The sequence below is a fragment of the Canis lupus genome, chromosome 34, assembly GCF_011100685.1.
Source record: "Canis lupus familiaris isolate Mischka breed German Shepherd chromosome 34, alternate assembly UU_Cfam_GSD_1.0, whole genome shotgun sequence".
In the NCBI taxonomy this organism is placed as follows: domain Eukaryota; kingdom Metazoa; phylum Chordata; class Mammalia; order Carnivora; family Canidae; genus Canis; species Canis lupus.
In genome coordinates, this window is record NC_049255.1 from 903,992 (window position 1) to 927,339 (window position 23,348).

At 51.2% G+C, this 23,348-nt stretch overlaps 1 protein-coding gene across 1 annotated transcript in view; it reads left to right on the top strand.

Annotated features, from left to right (window-relative positions):
- Window positions 1-278: 278 nt before the first annotated feature.
- Window positions 279-23,348, top strand: part of DNAH5 (dynein axonemal heavy chain 5) — a 295,211-nt gene continuing 272,141 nt past the window's right edge. The window contains exon 1 of the mRNA XM_038583304.1: window positions 279-375. Within this exon, the coding sequence (XP_038439232.1) occupies window positions 364-375 (12 nt within the window). The 5' untranslated portion in view covers window positions 279-363. The remainder of the gene's footprint in view (window positions 376-23,348) is intronic.

Consider the following 23,348-nt stretch of genomic DNA (forward strand, 5'->3'; position numbering starts at 1 on the left):
CCAAACTCCATTCTGAGGATTCTTCTCCTGAAGCCAGAAGCAGATTTCGACATTTAAACAAGTTCCAAACAAGCGGGCGCGGCTGACGCCAGGAGGGACGCGGGGCTGAGCCCTAAGAGAGCTGCGGGGCAACAGCGAGGGGCGCTCGCGGGCCCGGACTCGGCTGCGGCTCCGCGGGTCGGCGCCTCCGGGGGGGGGGGGGGGGGGGGGGGGGGGGGGGCGGGGCCCGGCGGAGCGTGCCTGGTCGCCATGGCAACGGCCCGAGCCGCAGACCGCGGCGGGAGCGCACGCCTCCAGGAGCCGGGAGCGGCGCGGCGCGGCCGGCGGGGCCCGTCTCCCGCGGCGGAGCAGGAGCGCGGCGCCATGGAACCGCGGGTAGGCTGCGCCCCGGCCCCACGGCCGCCGCCCCCGGGCCCCGGAGCTCCGTGCTGCGCCCGCCCGGTGCGCGCGGTGCTGGGGCGGCGGCCTCGGGCTCGGGCTCGGGCTCGGGCTCGGGCTCGCGCTCCGGCTCCGGAAGCGCCTTCGGGGGCTCGTGGGGCTGCAGTGTCGGGCCTTCGGTCTGCAGCTTTCCTCGCGGGCGACGTGGCGGTGCCCCGCGGGGCGCGCACGGCTGCAGGAGCGCGGTCCCCGCAGCGGCCCGACGCCGGGCCGCGACCTGCTCACGCCCCCCTCCCCCGCCTGTGGCTGTGCTGAGGCCGCCCGCAGGCCCGCGGAGCGCCGGAGCAGCCCCCGTCCCCGGCGAGCCTCGGACCCAGCCCGGGCCGGCACACGGCCGGGGCGCGGAGGCGGCCTTGGGTCAAGTCTGTTGGCCGGTACCGGCTCTCAGTGGCCTTGGGTTTGGACGAAAGCGAAAGCTCAGTTCCCCTGCGGGGCGGGGAGGGGGCGGCGAGGGGGCGGGGAGGGGGCAGGGAGGCCTCCCCCCCCCCCCCCCCCCCCCGCGGAACGCCCCGGGAGGTGCGCGGAAAAAAGCGCCTTTGACGTGTATTTGCCTTGTGCACAGCAGGTGAGAAAGGGCTGGAGGCACACGTGCGTTTAAATCAGCTTCTGCTTCACACCAGCTCTGCGCCCTCTCCCTCAAATGAGTGTTGTGGACTGAAGGAAACCCTGGTACTTGGTTTTGCATTTACCTTCAAGGGAGGTTGTGTTCTTGTGCATTTTTCATTTGCACTGTCTGTAGCTCTGTAAGTAGAGGGATCTGTTATGTTAATCATAAAACATGCACTCTCATCAATAAAATGCATCATGATGAACGTAAATATACACTTGTTTAATTAAGAACAATGTATGTAGTTTATGTGAATAATGCTTTAACGTTTTCCTCCTCTCTGTCGATATTTACCTTACTCAGAATTTACCGGTTTTATTCTTGTGAGTATCTTGTTATGGTACTCATATTAGTGTTCTTATTTTTATATGATTTATATGTCACAAGTATCTGGAATTTCCAATGTATCTATTTTGTATTTCATTAAGACAAATTCTCATTAGTTCTTTTTAGTCTTTTTAGCGACTTTCCCTCCATTTTCTGTAAAAGACCCCGAAATGACATAGCATTGCTATATGTAATATTGATAAACCAATGACTTTTTTTGCGTCTTAATTAAAAAAAAAAATCCGTGTTAGGGCAGCCCCGGTGGCACAGCGGCTTAGCGCCGCCTGCAGCCCAGGGCGTGATCCTGGAGATCGTGGATCGGGTCCCACCTCGGGCTCCCGGCATGGGGCCTGCTTCTCCCTCTGCCTGTGTCTCTGCCTCTCATTCTCTCTGTGTTTCTATGAATAAATAGATAAAATCTTTAAAAAAAAAAAAAAAAACACGTGTTATATAATCTTAAATTTATCAAGTTTTATTCTCTCAAGATGTAAAATATAGCTATTAACCTTATCTCATGTTCTTATAACATTATTTTCCATAGCAAACACACATATGATAAATACATAAATACTTACACATTTAAGTATTAATCACTGTATATTTAAATATATAAAATTACACATTTTTTTTTAAATGAGATTTTCTTTTTTTTTTAATTTTTATTTATTTATGATAGAGAGAGAGAGAGACACAGGCAGAGGGAGAAGCAGGCTCCATGCACCGGGAGCCCGACATGAGATTCGATCCCGGGTCCCCAGGATCGCGCCCTGGGCCAAAGGCAGGCGCCAAACTGCTGCGCCACCCAGGGATCCTAAAATTACACATTTTAATAAAATCTATATTGTTAATTATAAGTTATAGATATTTATATGAATTATGTAGTTAGAAAAAATTATAGGGAATTAATGCCCTTTACACATTTACACAACTTTCTTCTCCTGAGACAAACTTAGCATTCCTTTGGTAAATATTCGTTTTCAGTGCACACACCAGTTGCCCTGTAAACACCACTTTGCAGCTGGTGCTCTCCCCACCAGCTGAGTGAGCTGCCTGGATTTTATGTAAATTGGAAATGGAAGGTGGTAAATGAGCATGCCCAGATCCACATGAAGAGCAGCAAGAATGAAACAAATGTGTAGTTCTGTTGGGTCCTAAACACTCTTCTTAATCCTCTTCAAGGCAGCTTGTTGCCCTAAGCCCAGGCTGACGTGGAAAGGATTGTAGCAGCCATAATAATTCACCATGGAAGCTGCAAATACGGTTTCTGTGGAAAAATGGAGGCAAGGTAACATGGAGGCAAGGTCTAAGGCATACAAATGGTTACATCTGCAAAATGTGACCTCTAAGGAACCTGCAACTCCTGGGGGAATGCAGGGGTCCCTTGCTTTTCGTCCAGGTAAGAGCATGTGTGACGCTAACATCAGCGGTAGAAAAAGGCTGCTAGGAGTATGGCTATTTCGAGGAATTGGTTCCCCCTGCATAGGGAATGCTGGGTGGAAGTTTACCTGTTACATTTTCTCCTGTTGTCATGCTAAGCTCTTTCCTGGCACTGAGCTCTGTGGCTATTTATTTATACCTCTCTGCTGTTTGCATTTGGCTTTACTCTTTGTAGCCTGCCTTTTAACAAACAGACAAAAAAAAAAAAAAAAAAAAGGCTAGAACAACTGATTACTTATTACTTTATGAATAAAAACCAGTAGTTTCAACTCAAGAGTAGATGGCCTCCTGAGGTGCTTCTGGTTTCCCCGGCTGTGGAGTTATTCTCTTGCCAGGAGACTAGTGTTCAAGACAGTGTGTGGCTGGATTTGTCCTCTTGTCTCAGGGACAGGCCCACCCCATTGCCAGCTCCCGTGTGGGGTTTGATGGCCTGGAATCTTCTGAACATTCACTACACAACCAATGACATTTTTTCCCTTTTCTTGTGAGGACCAAGTGGGATGAGCAAATTGTGACCGTTGCCTGCTGCTTTTTTAGTAACTTCCAGTGAGCTTGGTACGTCTGTGAGGCAGGAGGTGGATTATAACCTATGAGAAAGGAAAGTGGACATATGATACTTCTCAGATTCCTGGAAGGAATCTGTCCAAAAGGCTGTGCTATTTTAATAAGTTGGTTTAGAAAAAGACCTGCCATTGTACCTGCTTTGGATGGAGTAATAGAATTAGGACTGGATTCCCATGGGCCAACATTTCTGCCTACAAGGAGGTAATAGGTAGAGTCAGAATGTCTTTCTGTTTGGAGGCAGCTTCCAGGTAGGACCAACAGGGCTTGGCTGGGGGGATGTGGGCAAAGACCTCTGTGTCTACTCCCATGGAAGTGGTTGTAGGCTTCCTTGAAATGCTTGGACATTGAGGAAAGTAAAATCTTATTCGTGGAGGATTGATTACTGTGTGGGCCACTTCTGAACATTGTTTAGCCTGTCTGGGGTAAAGAATAGAAGGTGTGAAGCATTGGTGTCCTGAAATGTCCTTGTTATGGTTCATTACAAAGGAACACGGGAAAGCCTTGCTCAGAGGAAGCAGTCATCACTGGCTCTGGCAGTGTTCTCCAAAAGAGGGTCATTAGGTGGGATGAACTGTGCTGGGAACTGGGGAAACGTCAGGGAACAAGCAGACCAGAGTCCTCACCTGTGTGTGAAGCTGATAGCCTGGTGGGGGAGACAGTGTGAGAGGGCACACAAAGGGGCCAGCGAGAGGTGGGAGAGGTCAGGAGGACAGAGCTCTCCAGCCAGAGGAAATGGCCTGCGAAGACCAGAGCCCCATGGCCAATGTGGAGAGGAGGCCAGTGTGGAAGGAGGCGGGGGGCAATGCTGGATTGGTGGCTGAGGGACTGGGGAGGGCCCTGGTGATCATCACTGACAGAGAAGAAAGTAAGTTCTTCTGATTTACCTGCTGTAAGTTCTCTGTGTTTACAGTTTAGTGAAAAAGGCAGCAACGTAACAGGCAAGGCAGGTTTGGTAAGTATCACAGCAGAAGTGCTTCCTAGGAGCTGGGCTTATCGTCCTCCTAAAATTCCTATGTTGAAGCCCTAGCCCCCAGTACCTCTGAATGTATTTGGAAACACAGCTTTTTAAAAAGGTAATTAAGGTCAAATGAGGTCGAATATGTGAGCCCTTATTCAATATGATCAGTATCCTTGTAAGAAGGGCACATTAAGACCCACAGACACAGAAAGACCTCAGGAGGACATGGTGAGGAGGCAGCCGTCCACAAGCTAAGGGGAGAGGCCCCCGAAGGAACCAGACCTGCTGACAGCTTGATCTTGGGCTTTTAGACTCTGTAACTGTGAGAAAATCAATTTCTGTTAAGCCTCCCCGCCTGGGGTATTTTATTATGGTAGCCTGAGCATATGTGGATGGTGCTAAACTTACTATTTTCCATAGTGAACACACATAAGATAAATACATAAATACTTACACATTTAAATATTAGTCACTGTATATTTAAATGTATAAAATTACACATTTTAATAAAATTATCCCCATACACAAATTATCTCAAATTGCACAAATTATCTCAGTGAATCCCAGGGACAGCGTGGCGAGGTAGGTGCTGTCATCATCTTCACCTGAACAGATGAGAAAATGGATGCTGCAGCACAACCACCTCCCTGGGAAGGCGGCGTGCCACATGCACCGCGCACCCTACACAAGTTACGGTGAAGACCTGCTAGCACCGGATGCATGCAGTGGCCCTGGTGGGACAGCACGGGGGCATCAGTGGGGGGCGGAACTGGCCTCCAGTGGCCACTCGGAGCCGAGTCTAATGACAGTCGTTGGACTGGGAGCTCCGTGGAATGTGGTCGGTGTCGCCACGTCCACCCCGGTTCACTGCCACCTGGGTGGGGGACGGCCGCTGCTGCAGACCAAGGGTGGATGTGACCCGAGCAGCTTCCCACGTGAGCTGAGGAAGCCGGTGAGCTAGCCGAGCGGGCAGAAGAAGTGCTGCAGGCGACGAGCGCTTCAGCAGGCGGACAGACCAGGGGAGCCGCAGTCTTGGAGCAAAGGGGCCGAGCCGGGGGGCGCTCTCAGACGAGGCCATCCCTCTCCCGCCAGGGGACGGCCTCTTTCACATGGAGGCTTGTAAGTGGAGGAGGCTGTCGGCAGACCTGCAGACCCGCGGTGGCTTTGTTAGCAATGCTGCTGACGGGTAGGATAGCTTTGTCTCCCGTGTCATGCAGGCTTTGATCATGGGGTGACACTGAGTCTGGGCTAGGTGGCTCTTCCATCTGCAATGGGTGAGGAGTCATCTTACAGCAGGATTTTCCTCTTTTGTCTGTTTTCCATGGCACCACAGACTGTTCCGTGGAAGTGTCTTGTAGTCATGATTGAAAAGGTCTTATTTCTTCAGCGTATCCTGCATTTTCGGCTAGGACAGAGTCGAGGATGGTACTTTGCCAGGAAGGCCGGCGTAGATCATGAGTGGTCTCTGGCAGCGGAATTCCTTTTCAGGTTGGAAATTGTCTTTGGGGGGAAACGGACTCCGCTAAGTCACTAGAGAGGGAAATGGGGCCGAGGGCAAAGCCAGAACAACCCAGGAAAGTGGCTTATGCAAGTCCGGGGTCTGGCTGCGCTGGGGGGCGAGGGGTGGAGGGGCTTCAGGAGCCCCGGAGCGAAGGCTGGGGTGCCTTGGATGCCTTGGGAGACGGATGGGGGCTCCCTGCCACACCCCTGGAGAGGCTGCCGCATGCAGGAGCCACCATGGGCTGGTGCTGTATGACCGCCCCACCCCTGCCGCCCTGGGGGAAGAAGCTCAGAGCACAGGTGATCCTGGGCCCTTCAGCCTCCTGGGGACCTGCTGAAGTCTTGGGGTGGGCCCAGAATGGGTGCTCCGGCCAGCCTCACCTTGACCTCCAGAGGCCAATGCCTCCCTGCTGGCTGACTCCTGAGTCCCTCATTGCAGGCCTCGTGGCAGTGAATTAGTGAAGCTGATTCCAGAACTATCCACGAAGCAGACCTTTTTATTGCCATACTCGTGCTTTTCAAGCTTTTGTCTGTGGATGGACTATACTTATGCTCTTAGGCTATTAGGGGAAACACAGGTCTATGTGTAGCTTGATGCTGAGTTTAGACGATTGAGAATGTTTAACTGAAGGGTCTTTTCATGAGACCAAATTCTATGTAATGTGCATTCTGTTACCTTTTCAGTTAACAAGAGAGGGGGTGAAATATTTGATTTTCTTTTTGCTGAGAAAATTGATCTCAGAACCCTTAGGTATTTAGTGCCCTTTTCCCAGGCCTGTGTAGATTTGAAAACTTAATAGTGAGAAATCCTTCCCAGTCAGTTCATTTACCTTTTATTTTTTTTCTTTTTTCTTTTTTTTAATTTTTATTTATTTATGATAGTCACACAGAGAGAGGCAGAGACACAGGCAGAGGGAGAAGCAGGCTCCATGCACCGGGAGCCCGACGTGGGACTCGATCCTGGGTCTCCAGGATCGCGCGTGGGCCAAAGGCAGGCGCTAAACCGCTGCGCCACCCAGGGATCCCAATTTTATTTTTTTTTCTAAAGATTTGATTTATTTATTCATGAGAGACACAGAGGGAAAGAGGCAGAGACACAGGCAGAGGGAGAAGCAGGCTCCCCATAGGGAGCCTGACGCAGGACTCGATCCTGGGACTCCAGGGTCACGCTCTGGGCTGAAGGCAGGTGCCCAACCGCTGAGCCACCCGGGCTGCCCTCATTTACCTTTTAAAATATGCTCTACCTGCTTAAAGAGAAAATTTAGAGTAATCCACAGTGTATTTAACTTGTTTTCAACCATGTGGCAGCATCTGCATCATGATTACATTTGTTCATCGACTTCATAATGACTTAGGGACCTAATTTTATCTTTCTTAGAATCTTAGATTCTCCATTTTAAAGCTAAGCCTGTGTAGACAAGCACCTCTAAGGAAGCAGGTGGGCGCACATGGCGTGCTCGTTGATGATGTTAACCAAACCCTGTGTTTGTGACTTCCCGTTGCTCCTTTGTTGGCTTATATATGCTTCCAGAGTGTTAATGAATAACAAAAATAGATTTCTACTTCTCAAAAAAGAGCTTTGGTGTTTCTGGGATAATGAAGGCATCTGAAGAAGCAACTGGGTCACCGCCTAACGGTGCCTGTGGTGGTGGTTGGTTTCGTAGGGGACTCATAATATGTCTTCCCCCTGGGAGTTGTGATTATGTCTTAGTGACTGTGTGAGAAATCATGTCCAGTGATCTGATGCTTTAAATCTTATTAAAAGCTTTAAAAACGGCTAATAATATACTCTTGCCTTTTTGATCTCCTCTTAGTATTGGGAAATCACATTAGATGAGAGTATATACCAATAGCCTTGCAGTTTTCATTAAGGAGGTACTGCTCCATTACAAGGGAATCCCTTGGATATAAAAATGAATTATTGCAGTGGAATTTCTTAAACATAGACTTTTAAAGTCGAGTTTTTGGGCCACTGGCACCAAGGTGATATGAAACAGGGCCTAGCACATCACTAGTAAATTGGTAAGTGCAAAGAAATAGGTTAAGATTTTTATGCATTTCTGTTAAAGGCTAAAGAGCAAAGATTGGTTGCAAGTGATCTGTTAAAACAGTGATACAATAATTCTGAAAAGACATCATGGGCTTTCCTTCCTTCTCACTCTCTCGCTGTTCTCTGAACTTTTTTTTCTTTTAAGATCTCAAAAAAAATTATTAATTTGAGAGAGAGAGAGAGAACACAAGCAGGGGGGAGGGAGAAGCAGACTCCCCACTGAGCAGGGGAGGCCTTACATGGAGCTTGGTCCCAGGACCCCGAGATCATGATCTGAGCCAAAGGCAGACGCTCAGCCGCTGAGCCACCCAGGTGCCCCCTTCTCTGAATTTCTTAAATGTGCTATGTGTAGTGTTGTGAATAATCTGGGAATCTGGTTGGGGACTGAGGGCCATCGTGGGATTAGTATGCCTATGGGGGAGAGGATGAGGATAACCAGCCATCTTTGGTACAGAGCATCGGGATTTGAAGAATTCCAAGTCCTTGAGAGCAGCTCAGTGGAGCTCAGCAATTCTTGTGCTGTGCCTGCAGCTCAAGTGGCAGCCACCACCCAGCCAGTCTCTGGATGCCCACCAGACACACCCTTCATTTCCAGAGGAGTCGAGAGCTCTTTTTAACAAGACCTGCCATTTGCAGTGACATGAACAATATATTTTAAAATACTGTCATCTTTTCTTCTCCTCCTCCTCCTCCTCCTCCTCCTCCTCCTTCTTCTTCTTCTTCTTCTTCCTCCTCCTCCTCCTCCTCCTCCTCCCCCTCCCCCTCCCCCCTCCTCCTCCTCCTTCTTCTTTTTAATAAAACAGTTTAATCCTTGACTATTTAGAAGTACCTGTTTCCTGGAAGGCAGTGAGCAGATGAGCTGAGAGGACCATGTGAACTTTTTGTGTAGTTTGTGTCATGACCTCGCTGCTTTTTGGGGTTGGGTCATCATCTCCTAGAATTAAACCTCCTAAATTAAAGCTGTGTACTGGAGGATCTTGCAGTGAAGTGACAGATTTTGCTTCCTGCTTGTTTCATATGACACCCAAACTCCTTTACAAAAATTCCGTCCAGGGCATGTTTCTGAGACAAAGATGCAGGCATCACTTTTGCAGATGGGGATTTTTTTTTTTAATTTATTTTTTATTGGTGTTCACTTTACTAACATACAGAATAACCCCCAGTGCCCGTCACCCATTCACTCCCACCCCCCGCCCTCCTCCCCTTCCACCACCCCTAGTTCGTTTCCCAGAGTTAGCAGTCTTTACATTCTGTCTCCCTTTCTGATATTTCCCACACATTTCTTCTCCCTTCCCTTATATTCCCTTTCCTATTATTTATATTCCCCAAATGAATGAGAACATATAATGTTTGTCCTTCTCCGACTGACTTACTTCACTCAGCATAATACCCTCCAGTTCCATCCACGTTGAAGCAAATGGTATTTGTCGTTTCTAATGGCTGAGGAATATTCCATTGTATACATAGACCACATCTTTATCCATTCATCTTTCGATGGACACCGAGGCTCCTTCCACAGTTTGGCTATTGTGGACATTGCTGCTATAAACATCGGGGTGCAGGTGTCCCGGCGTTTTATTGCATTTGTATCTTTGGGGTAAATCCCCAACAGTGCAATTGCTGGAGATGGGGATTTTTGCCTGAAGTCTGTGCTCAGGGATGGAGGACGTAAAGAAGTCCTTCTCCTCCTGTATTTAGGGCTCATGGGTTTCCACCTGTGTTTGCACCTTCCTCAGCAGGGAACTCCTGCACTGGACAGGCGAAGAGCTGCCCTGTCACCCCTGCTGCCCTCTGTTGCAGGCTTCTTTCTGGCACTCTCCCCGCCTTGGCCCTGGAACCCCCTGCCACGCAGCCTGGGGTCCCAGGGAAGGAGTCAGGACTCCACTGCGTCCCCTCCTCCCTCTGGGCGAGTGCAGCAGCCCCTCTGCTGGAGGACTGGTGTGTGCCGCTGACACCCAGACTTGGTTCACTCTCAGCCCTGGGTCTTGAAGAAGATTGACTTAGAGTGCCAGCTGGCTACTGTTTAAGGTTTGTCATACTTTCAGCTGGGCATGACACCTTTTCCATTTTTTTTTAAACATAATTTGGTTTTCTTTTCGTCAAAAAACCCAATAATGACATTCACGCAAGTCAGGTTGAGGCATGCTCTAGAAAGACACAGTCCAGACTTGTAGGGTAGAGATGGAAATCCAGCCCCTAGACACCTACTGTGCTCTGAGAGGGGGCAGCTGGTGCCAAGTAACGGGGTGGGGGGGTGGGATGGGGAGCCTCTTAAGACATTTCCAAGCCCGACTTGGGACATGATCCCTGGACTCTGGGATCCTGACCTGAGCCAGGGGCAGAGGCTCAACCACTGAGCCACCCAGGCACCCCTAAACTTTGTTTAAACAAATGCATATTATTCCCTGTGGCACACAGTTTCTTCCTGTCTGCCTTCCCTCTCTACCTCTCTTCTTTTCTTCATTCCTTCCTTTCTTTGCTTCCTTTCATTTTCATGATGCTTTTTATTTACTTTTCTCTTGTTTAATTAGTTAAAAACAAAGAATCTGAAGCCAGAGTTCCTGGGTCTGTATCCTGGCCGTACTGTTCATTAGCTGTATGACCTTGAGTAGATAACTTGACCTCTCTGTGCTTCAGTGTTTTAATCTATAAAAAAAGGGGGATAGTAATAGTAAATACTTCATACTCATGTTGTGAGGATTGAGTTGATATTTATAGAGTGCTTAGAACAGAGCACAATAAAGAGTAACACTAATAATAATAAACAACAGAAGTAAACTCAGGACATATGGATAAAAGTGACATAAAAAATAATATGGGGCATCCCCGGTGGCGCGGGGGTTTAGCGCCGCCTGCAGCCCAGGGCTGATCCTGGAGACCGTGGATCGAGTCCCACGTCGGGCTCCCTGCATGGAGCCTGCTTCTCCCTCTGCCTGTGTCTCTGCCTCTCTCTCTCTCTCTCTCTCTCTCTGTGTGTCTCTATGAATAAATAAATAAAATCTTAAAAAAAATAATATGTAGGCCTACTTTTCAGTTAGAAATAATCACTACCAATAGTCATCTCCCCATGTATATGTACATGTAATTCATTTTTATTTATTTATTTTAAGAATCATTTACTTTTAAAAAAGATTTTATTTTTAAGTAATCTCTGCAGCCAACATGGGGCTTGAACTCCTTACCCTGAAATCAAGAGTCACATGTTCCACTGACTGAGCCAGCCAGGCGCCCTGTAATTTATTTTTATTTAGAAAATTTTTTTAATGAACATTGACTTATACTTTTGTTTTCCATTTTATGACAATCATAAACATGTTTCACCTTCATCAAAATTCTTCTTTAATGTGATTTTTATTTTATTTATTTAAAAATATTTTGTGTATTTATTCATGAGAGACACAGAGAGAGGGAGAAGGAGGCTCCCTGTGGGGAGCCTAATGTGGGACTCGATCCCAGGACCCTGAGATCACGCCCTGAGCCAAAGGCAGATGCTCAACCACTGAGCCACCCGGTGCCGCTTTGAAAGGATTTTAAAAAAAGTGATCTCTACACCCAATAGGGGGCTTGAACTCATGACCCCAAGATCAAGAGTCACCTGCTCTACCAACTGAGCCAGCCAGGCGCTTGAACACTAGTTTTAGTGGCTGCCTGGAATTCCATTGTACAACTCTATAGCAAATTACTGTATGAATTTCTTATTGTGAAGCTATAAAGGGTTTTGTTCTAAGTATGTGTAACAGAGCAGTCATAAAGAAGTGAGTATGTATATACTCGTGTGCACACGTATATGGTTACACAGTGCCCCCGTGCTTCTCCCGCCCTGCACACAGCACCCCTCCACTCTTGGCTCTTTCCACCTGCCTGGCTCTCCTCCAGCGGCCCACTCAGTAGACGACCATCATTTCTGCCCCGGCTTCATTTGTAAAATGCTATTTATTCTAGGGGAAGTTTTAGCTCATAATACCTTGTTTAAATGGCAAACACACAAACTCCTCCAATTGAGGTAAAACAGAACCAAAGACCTCATCAAACATCTAATAAAAAATGCCTCTTTCACAAATAGGAAGCCGAAGAGCAGTAGTAACAAACACATTGCTGATGGACAAGGAAAACAATTCTCTGATTTAATTTAAGCAATTTTCAACTTTTAAAATTTAGAGATTCTGTAAGTTCTCAGGTTATTGCGAGTACATTTCAGTTTGTCAAAATAGCAGATTCTTACCAAGCAGAGGAGCGGAGCCAACCTTGGAGCGAGTCTTGGCCAGGATCGGGAAGCCCGCCGACGGCTGAAGCTCGCCACCTACTGGCTGCCCAGGGGGTGGCGGCCTTGGCCCTCTGGGTTTCGGTTTCCCGGGGACGGTTTGCTGGGTGGCCGCGTTGTCCTCTCGCAGGCGACAGGAGTCCTTTGAGGAGTCCCGCTGAAGCCTCTGGCTACATTCTCTCACCTTGAGAGAATGCATTAAGCTTCATACGTGTGATGGGCTCTACTTTCCTCTCGTGTGAGAAATGGGTTGGTGACTTGGTCCTAGAACGGCCCTGGTAGGGGATCGACTGTGTCTGCTGTTCAGTTACTGTGTGTCCTGGCACGTCGTCAGTTTCCCAGATCACTAGCCAGATTTGTTTTGTGATCTCTGCCATATTCAGCTTCTGGGTTTGCCACAGACCTCATTTCAGACAAGGACGTCTTGCAATGAGGTCCCTGAAGAGCGGCGCCCGGGGCATGCGGTTGTGTTCCTCGCTTACTCAGAGCGCAGTGCCGGGGAGCAAGAGTGAAGCAGGAGCAGCGTGAGGTTGGGAAGGAGGGAGAGTCCGCGTGAGGCTGTGTTCCTGAGCTGGCGGCTTCCCGGAGCCGGCCGGCGGGACTGTGGGCCACGAGGCCTCGGGAGCCTAGGACAGTCCAGTGCAGGGAAGCCAGGGCGCATTTGTCTCCTGCCTCACTGTCCCACTAGTGCACGTTTGCTTCGCTGGCTCGCATCACCTTGCTCTTCTGGTCGTGCGTCATGGCAGCCGAGCCGGGCTCCAGGTGTCTGGAGGTGAGAGGCATGTAGCCTGGGCACCCAACAGCAGCTGTTGTGGGGCAGTGTGCAGGAGCAGGTGCTCAGTGCCCATTAGAGGGGGATGCAGCAGTGACAGTTGGGACGGAACAGGTGGCCTGGGGCCCCAGGGACACGGGAGGCTGGGGGACGAGAGCTGGTGTGTGAAAATGTGGGACTCCACCATCCTGCTTAGCGTGTTTGCTCCAGATTCTGCTCCCAGGAGCCTGTTGAGGAGCTGAATAAATATTGGTTATGGATTTTAATATGATTTCTTGTAAATGCTTCCTGTAGGATTTCTGCAGGATTCTTTTGGTTGCAAGAAACCTATATCCACTGCAGCAGGAAAAGCGAACGGGCCAGGGTCGGGTCTGGGAATCACCACGTGGGTGGTGATGGTGCTGGACCTGAGGAAGGTGCCAGAATCAGGACTGTCAGGTGACCTGACTCTGTTCTCTGCACACGCAGGTGTTCGCTTCACTCTTTTTCCTTTCTTACTGAGGACTGGCTTTGTTTGCATCCTTGGCCCACCTGCCTGTAGGCAGAAGAAGCCCACCCGTGGTTTGTGAGCTCTCACGTTTATAGCCACCCAAGGGACAGATTCTGTGTTAGCTCTGATTCTGAATTCCAGGGAGGAAATCGCTCTAGCTGTTTGGTATTCTCCTCTGATCCAACGAACTCTCTCGGGTAGAGGGGCCAGGCCATTCCTGAAGTGACTCTCAGTGAGCTGGAGGCGATGGGAGACTACTGGTAATCTCCTGGAGGCAGGAGGTAGTGACTGTGTTCTGGGGGGCTGATACATTAAGCCATACATGATTTTCCACCCCTGGGCTGCTGGGATGCTCAGAATGGACATACGTGTTCCTTCCAACATTCATTCCCTCATTGCCCCACCTCCCCCAGGAGACAAGTTGAAAGCTGTGTTCAGCTTTTGCCCCCAGTGGGGATGTCTGTGGGTCTCCTGGTGGTGGTCATTCCAGTGTGGCCGTGATCCAGGCTAAGGGAGTGTCTCTATAGCTGGGGACTAAGTGCTGAATTATTAGTTATCCTCAAGTCACCTCATGCAGCATGGGGCAAGGTGGGGTACAGGGATGCTGAAACGCAAATGACCATTCACAAAACTCTGGAAGTAGTGGAAGCATCGATGAAGTCACTGTGGACTGGGCACTGGTCCAGAGCCCTGTGGACGGGTGGAGTGATGGGCTGGCGGGGCTGGGATTCTCGTGGCATCCTGTTGCTGACTGGCTGGTGCTTGGTCTGATTCCACCAGACTCTGCCCACAGAAAGGCAGCCCCTCCTTCAGGGCTCCTCTGGGCAGTTCCCTGTTAGGTGTAAGGTGTAGACGCTGTACAGCTTTAACAGGTGACTAAATGTCCTACGGCTGCTATAACAAACAACCACAAACTTGGTGGCGTAAAACAACACAAATTTATTATCTGTCTGTAGGTTGAAAATCTGATACGGGTTCCACTGGGCTCAAATTGGGGCTGCATTCCTTTCCAGAGGCACTAGGGGAGACGGCACCCCACCTTTCCAGCTTCTAGAGGCTGCTCACGTTCTTGGTTCCCGGCCCTTTGAGGCAGCAACACTGAGCCTCTGACCATTCTTCTTGAGTCCCGTCTCCTTCTCTGACTCCCTCTTCTGCCTCTGTTGTCCACTTTTAAGGACGCTTTTTTCCTTTTTTGTATATATTTTTTTTTGTATTTTTTTTATTGGAGTTCAATTTGTCAACATATAGCACATCACCCAGTGCTCATCCTGTCAAGTACCCCCCCTCAGTGCCTATCACCCAGTCACCCCAACCCCCCACCCACCTCCCCTTCCACCATCCCTTTGTTCGTTTCCCAGAGTTAGAGGAGTCTCTCATGGTTTGCCTCCCTCTCTGATATTTCCCACTCATTTTCTCTCCTTTTGCCTTTAATCCCCTTCACTATTTTTTATATTCCTAAGGGCCCTTGTGATTTCACTGAGCTCACCTATATGATCCAGGATACTCTTATTTTTTCTTTCTCTCTTTTTAAATGTATCTTATTTTAATTCAATTAGTAACATATAGTGTATTATTAGTTTCAGAGGTAAAATTTAGTGATTCATCAATTGGGTATAACGCCCAGTGCTCATCATGTCAGATGCCCTCCTTCATGTCCGTCACCCAATTACCCCGTCCCTCCACGAACCTCCCCTCCATCAGCCCTCAGTTTCTTCCCTGTGATTAAGAGTTTCTTATGGTTTGTCTCCCTCTCTGATTTCATGTTATTTTATTCTTCCCTTCCTTCCCCAATTATCTTTTTTTTTTAATATTTTATTTGACAGGCAGCAAAAAAGCACAAGCAGGGGGAGCAGCAGGCAGAGGGAGAGGGAGAAGCAGGCTCCCCGCTGAGCAGGGAGCCCCACGCAGGGCTCGATCCCAGGACCCTGGGATCATGATCCGAGCTGGAGGCAGACTAAGCCCCCTAGGCAACCCTGATCTTCTGTTTTGTTTCTTATATTCCACATATGAGTAAGATCATATGATAATTGTCTTTCTCGGATTGACTTATTTCACTCAGCAGAATACCCTCCAATAGCCAAACTACGGAAAAAGTCCAGATGTCCATCGACAGATGAATGGATGAAGATGTGTGTGTGTGTGTGTGTGTGTGTGTGTGTGCACGCGTGCGCACGCATACACTCTCCCTAAAGTCAGCAATTAGTGACCTTAATTCCATCTGCATGGAAATCGCTTTGCCACGTATGCTAACACGCTCGCAGATTCCAGGGTTAAGGTGTGGGCATCCCTGGAGGGCTGTGATGTGCATGCTCCAACAGGTATTTTCTCTTGGTGCCAGCACTTGGGTCTGACAATTGTTTGAGGGATTGAGCAAGAGGCAGGCATGGAGTGGTTCTGGTGTTCCAGCTTCCATAAAACTTGAGGTGATGGACCCCCTTGCTTCTAACAGAGCAGGCGATAATGGCCACACCTCCATCAGTCCTACAGGAGGCCCGGATATCCTGTTCATTCCCCAGGCACAGAGGTTCTTTCTCTAAGTATCATCAGGGATCCCTGAGGAGCGAGGGGGGCTCAACTTGTTTCAGGGGGTCCTTGGAACATGGTCAAACTAATTCTAAGACATCTTGTATGTGGAGTTGCTTTCCAGTGGCTCTGTGACATGTGGCAGTGTCGTTGCTCTGATGGCTGTTGGAACATGTGCTGGAATTTTCTTGTTTTCAACACGTTTCAATTTTGATTTTGAATGAAGGAAATATCAATAGACATGAAGCACATGCACACAGGCTTGGGGTTCTTGATAATTTTTAAGTGTAAGGGGTTCCTGGGACATAGAAGTTTGGGAACCATGGCCCCAGCCATGGTTACAACTTCAGCCTTCAAGTCTGGAAGGGAAGCAGCAGTTGGAGTGTCACTACGCATAAGCTCTGTTGATGAGGAATCCACTCACGGAAGGTGTCTTGGCCGTCTTTGGGAATGGGGGGCCAGGTCTGCCCCCTCAGCCCTGACGTGGGACTGTGCTGGGGGGCTGTAGCAGCCGTAACTGGGAGTCAGCGTCCTGGGTCCTTGTAGAGCGGCGCTGACTCATGGCTTTGCAGCAGGCTTGAGAATCTGTATTTATTTCAAGTGCCCGCCAGGTTTGGGAATGATTTCCTAACTTGCCAGATGTGCCCTTTGTGGAAAATGAGGATATGGAGGTGGTTTACCACACCTAAACTCTGAGCAGGTTGGGGTGGGACAAGGTGGAGAGAGAGAAGCTAGAGGGGACCAATTTGGGAGGGAGGGGCTGACAAAGAATTGCCCCGATGGTCTCCTTCGCTCAGAAGTCTTGGAAGATCAGACGCTGTCAGGCTGATGAAGGGGAAAATACTCACTTGTGGTTTCCGAAGAAGGGATGGGCAATGGGCTCTCCGTCCGCTGGGTAAGGGAAGCCTCCCTTTGGTGGGGAGGCGGCGGGGGTGCCCCTTCGGGGGGAGGCCCCTTGGGGGGGGGGGGTTGGCAGGGGGTAGGCCCCTTCTGGGGGGAGGCAGGGGCCCCTTGGGTGGGAGGCCCCTTGGGGAGGCTTGGCAGAGGGGAGGCCCCTTCTCGGGGGAGGCAGCGGGGAGGCTCCTTCTGGGAGGTGGGGGAGGCCCTTTGGGGGGGGGGCCCCTTTGGGTGTGGGGGGCAAGGCCGGGGGGGAAGGCCCCTTCCGGGGGGAGGCAGGTGGGGGAGGCCCCTTGGTGGGGAGGCCCCTTTGGGGGTGGGGGGCAAGGCCGGGGGGGGAGTCCCTTTCCGGGGGGGGGCAGGTGGGGGAGGCCCCTTGGGGGGGAGGCCCCTTTGGGGGTGGGGGGCAAGGCCGGGGGGGAGTCCCTTTCCGGGGGGAGGCAGGTGGGGGAGGCCCCTTGGGGGGGAGGCCCCTTTGGGGGTGGGGGGCAAGGCCGGGGGGGGAGTCCCTTTCCGGGGGGAGGCAGGGGGGGAGGCCCCTTTGGGGGTGGGGGGCAAGGCCGGGGGGGAGTCCCTTTCCGGGGGGAGGCAGGTGGGGGAGGCCCCTTGCGGGGGAGGCCCCTTTGGGGGTGGGGGGCAAGCCCGGGGGGGAGGCCCCTTCCGGGGGGAGGCAGGTGGGGGAGGCCCCTTGGGGGGTGGGGAGGCGGCAGCCTCGTGGAGGACGGGGCGGTGGGAGAGGGGGCCGCGCGGTCCCTTCCCGTGCCCTGTGAGCAGAGCAGGAGCACGCGCAGGTGCGCAGGCGCGTGTCCCCACCCGCAGGCGTGAAGGGGCAGTGGGGAGGAGGCCGGGACGGGCCAGTACCGAAGCCCGTGCACGCGGAGGCCCGAGAGCCGGGAGGCCCGGCCTCAGCCGCGCAGGGAGGCGCCGGCGGCGGGAGCAGGGCGCCGAGCCCAGGCGTGTCCGCGTCGTCGGGCGGGCCCCGCGGTGCTTGCGGATGGCCCCGGCCCGCTCCCCCAGCCTCGGCGGTGGGGACGCGGGCGCTGTCAGCCGCTCCTGGCACTGCCGACAAGGCCAGCGGAGCCGGCGCCGGGGGCCTGTTACTGGCTGGAGGGGTCAGGAGTGGCCTCACTGGTAAGGGGCGCTTGAGCAGAGTCCTGAAGGATACCTGGCAAGCTGCGCCCCGGAATAGGAACATCCGTGCAAAGGTCCTGTGGCCTGGGTGTCACTGTCCTGTTGGTGGAGCAGCGGCGGGAGGTCGTGTGCCTGGAGAGCAGCTCGCCGAGGGGGGGGCGCAGGAGGTGGAGTGGGAGGGTTGGAGAGGCCGTGGGGGCCCCGGTAGGATGAGCACGTCCCGACCTCCACTTGGAGGGGGCAGGCGACGCCGGGCGGGGGGCTCGTGCCGTGGGGCCGGGGGGGGGGGGGACGCCGCGGCTGGAGCAGAGCCGCCGGGTTCGCCGGCCGGAGGCCCCGCGGATGGGCACGGGCTGCGCTCGACACGGGCAGGGCGGAGGGCAGCGCTGCGGCGGGCGTGAGCGGCGGCGGGAGAGGGCTGCCCCGGGCTCCGGCGTCTGGGGCCGCGCGGCCCAGGCGAGCACGTCGACAGCCCACAGCCGTGTCGCGGCGAGGGCGGCGGCGGCGGGCGCGGTGCGCGTGCGCGAGGGGGCGGTGGCGGCGGGCGCGGTGCGCGTGCGCGTGCGCGAGGGGGTGCGGGGCGGGCGTGGCGCGCATGCGCGAAGGGGGGCGGCGGCGCTCACCCGGCTTCGGGACGCCCAGCCCCCGGCCTGCCGCCGCCTCCGCTCGGGGCCGCCTGCAGCGAGCGCGTGCGGCCCACGTGGATGAACCGCGCGAGCGCGTGCGGCCCTGCTGAAGAGAGCGGGAAGAAGGGGACGGAGCTGGGGGTGCCGCAGCCCGCAGCTTGGTGCAGGGCCCGGATGGCGGGGCGGCGGCGGAGGGCTTCCGGGAGGGCAGCTGCTGGCGGCGCGGGCGCGGGCTGGGGGCCGTGGGGCCCTGGAGCCGCGGGGCCGGGCGGCGCCGGGAGGACGGAGGGTGCGCGCGACGACCCGGGCCCCGGCGGTGGCGGCCGGGCGCAGTGGCCGGCGCGCGGGTCGGGGTGCGCGGTCCGGGGCAGCCGCAGGTGGAGCCCGGGGCGGTGGCGAGCGGCGGCCGGAGCCGCTCGGGGCGCCCGGCGCGGGGGTGACTCGCCCCACTCGGAAGCTGCTGTTTAATCGTTGACCTTGGGTGAGAAACGCCTTCGCGGCGACCCCAGACTCGTGTCGCATCAAATCCCTGGCCTCTGTGCCTCGGCAAGTCGGCGTCCGAAGCCCACTGTGCTCGCGCCGCCGGGAGCTGCGGGTGCCTGTGCCGAGGCCACTGCTCCCCGGTGCCTGGAACCCCGCGAGTCCGGGGGGGGGCGCTGGGCTCAGCAGCGTTCCCCGGCTCTTGGCCTTGCGCTCATCCGCCCCGGCTCCCCGTGAGGTTCTGTGCAGGCTCCTCCGTACGCTGAAATAACGGAACGAGAAGAAATCCCCCTAAAACCCGTATGTGATTCGGCTCTTCGTGAATCGCCCTCCTTGAGAAATTGCCCATCTTGTCTCAAACGTCCAAATGCCATGTGTTTGAGCCCCATTTGGGTTGAGCTGAGCTGGGGATATCCAAGTGGGAGCTGAGGAGGCTGTGCCGTTGCCAGTGAGCCTGGGGGCAAGACTGGGGGGGGGGGGACGGATGGAGCCCGAGCTGGGTGTGGGAGCCTGCGGTGACCCTGGAGCCGCCTGCAGGGGAGAGTGCGGCAGCAGAAGGAAGGCACTTTGAGAAACGTTTCTATGGGTCATGAGTCGGATGGATCCCCTTTAATGTTCTTGCGCATATGCAGGCAGTCATTAGATTTTTTTCTACTATTGAAATGTAATGGCTTACAATGTTATATTACTTTTAGGTGTTCAATAAATAGATTTTTTTTGAAGCCGCTTTTGCGTTGCCCTGATACTTTGTATGTAGGTAGGACTCCGTAGGGAGACTGAGGCATGTGGATTCTAGCCTCTTTTTTTTTTTTTAAAGATTTCTTTATTTGGGAGATGCAGAGAGAGACACAATGAGTGAGGGGAGGGACAGAGGGAGCAAATCTTTCAAGCAGTCTTTGCCAAGTGTAGAGCCCACTGTGGGGCTCGATCCCATGACCCATGAGATTATGACTTGAGATGAAACCAAGAGTCGGACACTCAACAGACTGAGCCACCCAGGCACCCCTGGTTTCCTACTTTTTCAATAGATTTACAAGTATCTACATGACTATGTGTGGTAGAAAAGTAAGAAGGCCTTGCAGTCAGACAAACCATCACATTCTAGCTAGGTGACCAAAGTGAGATGCCTTGTCTCCATTGTCGTCATTGTCGCCTCCTTCTCCTAATTCCCCTTTTCCTCCTCCTTCTTCCTCTTCCTCTTCTTCTCCTTCCCCTTCTCCTTCTTCTCTTTTTACAATTTTTAAAAAAGTAATCTGTATACCCAACATGGGGCTCAAACTCAACCCTGAGATCAAGAGTCTCATGCTGCACTGACTGAGCCAGCCAGGTGCCCCCATTGAGATGCTTTTCAGAGCTGTAGTTTGTATCTTCTCTTAGGGTGGGTCAATCAAGGCCCCCTGTAGGGTCATTCCTGGGATTCAATCAGATGAGGCAGGCAGAGGCTTTCATGGCACCCGGGGCTTACCCATCAGTGGTTACCAAGCCCTTCCCTCAGTCTTCCCATTTTCTTTCTGCTTTGCCCACCGTCTAAGCGGACCTGTATAGACTTTCTGCTTCTTCCAAGCTAATGGAAATGTTGTAAAAACCTCTGATTCTTGGCATGGCATTTGCTTCTGAGGGAATCAGGGGCTCTGGAGGCGCCAGTTACTGGGAACAAGTATGGTAGAGCAGCATGCTTCCCATGCCCTTCAGACTGGTGTTCCCAGCAAAGTCAGGAGCCGGGGAGATGTAGAAGGCAAACCTGGGCTGGAAGACCATTTCCTGAATGAGCAGAGCCTGAGAAGTTATAGCTCCTCATATAGTGCTGGAAATACTTATCCTTTATCTTAATGATTTCTAGAGTTGCTGTTAATGGGCCAGCCTGTCAAGAATGGGAGTGACATGGAGTCACTCATGGACTCATGGGAGTGACACCTCTTAGACATTTCCAAATGCCAACATGTCTCCCTCCTCAGCAACAAAATTGCTTAGAGGTTAGCCCCACCTTGTGGAGAAGCCTAAAAATAATGAAGTGACATATTGCTCCAAGGTAAGGAATTGAGGCAAAATAAATTTGAATTTTAATATTATTTTTCTCAGAAAATACCTTGAAGTTTTATATAATCAGATCATACGTTTTTGTGTGAGACTTAAAGTATATATTTTTAAAACATTTATTTTTTAGGGGCGCCTGGGTAGCTCAGTTTGGTCAGTGTCCAACTCTTTTTTTTTTTTTTTTTTTTTAAGATTTTTATTTATTCATGAGAGACACACAGAGAGAGAGGCAGAGACACAGGCAGGGGAGAAACAGGCTCCATGCAGGGAGCCCGATGTGGAACTTGATCCTGGGACTCTAGGATCACAACCTGAGCCAAAGGCAGATGCTCAACCACTGAGCTGTCCAGATGTCCCAAGCATCCAACTCTTGATCTCAGCTCAGGTCTTGATCTTAGGGTTGTGAGTTTAAGCCCCGTGTTGGGTTCCATCCTAGGTGTGGAGACCACTTTAAAAAAAACAACTTTGTTTTTTAGTAATGTCTACAACCCAGTGCAGGGCTCGTACTTGCGATCCTGAGATCAAGAGTTGCGTGCTCTTTACCTCTCCACAGAAACCTGGCAGGCCAGAAAGGGCTGGCAGGATATATTCAGGGTCCTAAATGAGAAGAACATGCAGCCAAGAATACTTTATCCAGCAAGGCTCTCATTCAGAATAGAAGGAGAGAGAAAGAGCTTCCAAGATAGGCAGAAATTGAAAGAATATGTGACCACCAAGCCAGCTCTGCAAGAAATATTAAAGGGGAACCTGTAAAAGAAAGAGGAAGTCCAAGGAAACAATCCACAAAAACAGGGACTGAATAGGTATCATGATGACACTAAACTCATATCTTTCAATAGTAACCTTGAACGTGAATGGGCTTAATGACCCCATCAAAAGGCGCAGGGTTTCAGACTGGATAAAAAAGCAGGACCCATCTATTTGCTGTCTACAAGAGAGTCATTTTAGACCTAAGGACACCTACAGCCTGAAAATAAAAGGTTGGAGAACCATTTGCCATTCAAATGGTCCTCAAAAGAAAGCAGGGGTAGCCATCCTTATATCACATAAACTAAAGTTTATCCCGAAGACTGTAGTGAGAGATGAAGAGGGACACTATATCATACTTAAAGTATCTATCCAACAAGAGGACTTAACAATCTTCAGTATACGTGCCCTGAATGTGGGAGCTGCCAAATATATCAATCAATTAATAACCAAAGTTAAGACATACTTAGATAATGATACACTCATACTTGATGACTTCAATGTAGCACTTTCTACAATTGATAGGTCTTCTAAGCACAACATCTCCAAAGAAACAAGAGCTCTAAATGATACACTGGACCAGTTGGATTTTACAGATATCTACAGAACTTTACGTCCAAACGCAACTGAATACACATTCTTCTCAAGTGCACATGGAACTTTCTCCAGAATAGACCACATACTGGGTCACAAATCAGGTCTTAACTGATACCAAAAGATTGGGATCATCCCCTGCGTATTTTCAGACCATAATGCTTTGAAACTAGAACTAAATCACAAGAAGAAGTTTGGAAGGATTTCAAACACGTGGAGGTTAAGGACCATCCTGCTAAAAGATGAAAGGGTCAACCAGGAAATTAGAGAAGAATTAAAAAGATTCATGGAAACTAATGAGAATGAAGATACAACCATTCAAAATCTGTGGGATACAGCAAAAGCAGTCCTGAGGGGGAAATACACCGCAATACAAGCATCCCTCCAAAAACTGGAAAGAACTCAAATACAAAAGCTAACCTTGCACCTAAAGGAGCTAGAGAAAAAAACAGCAAATGATCCTACACCCAGCAGAAGAAGAGAGTTAATAAAGATTCGAGCAGAACCCAATGAAATAGCAGAAGAACTGTGGAACAGATCAACAAAACATTCTTTCTTTGAAAGAATTAATAAGATAGATAAACCATTAGCCAGCCTTATTAAAAAGAAAAGAGAAAAGACTCAAATTAATAAAATCATGAATGAGAAAGGAGAGATCCCTACCAACACCAAGGAAATACAAACGATTTTTAAAAATATATTACGAGGGATCCCTGGGTGGCGCAGCGGTTTAGGCCTGCCTTCGGCCCAGGGCGCGATCCTGGAGACCCGGGATCGAATCCCACATCGGGCTCCCAGTGCATGGAGCCTGCTTCTCCCTCTGCCTATGTCTCTGCCTCTCTCTCTCTCTGTGTGTGACTATCATAAATAAATAAAAATTAAAAAAAATATATTACGAGCAGCTATACGCCA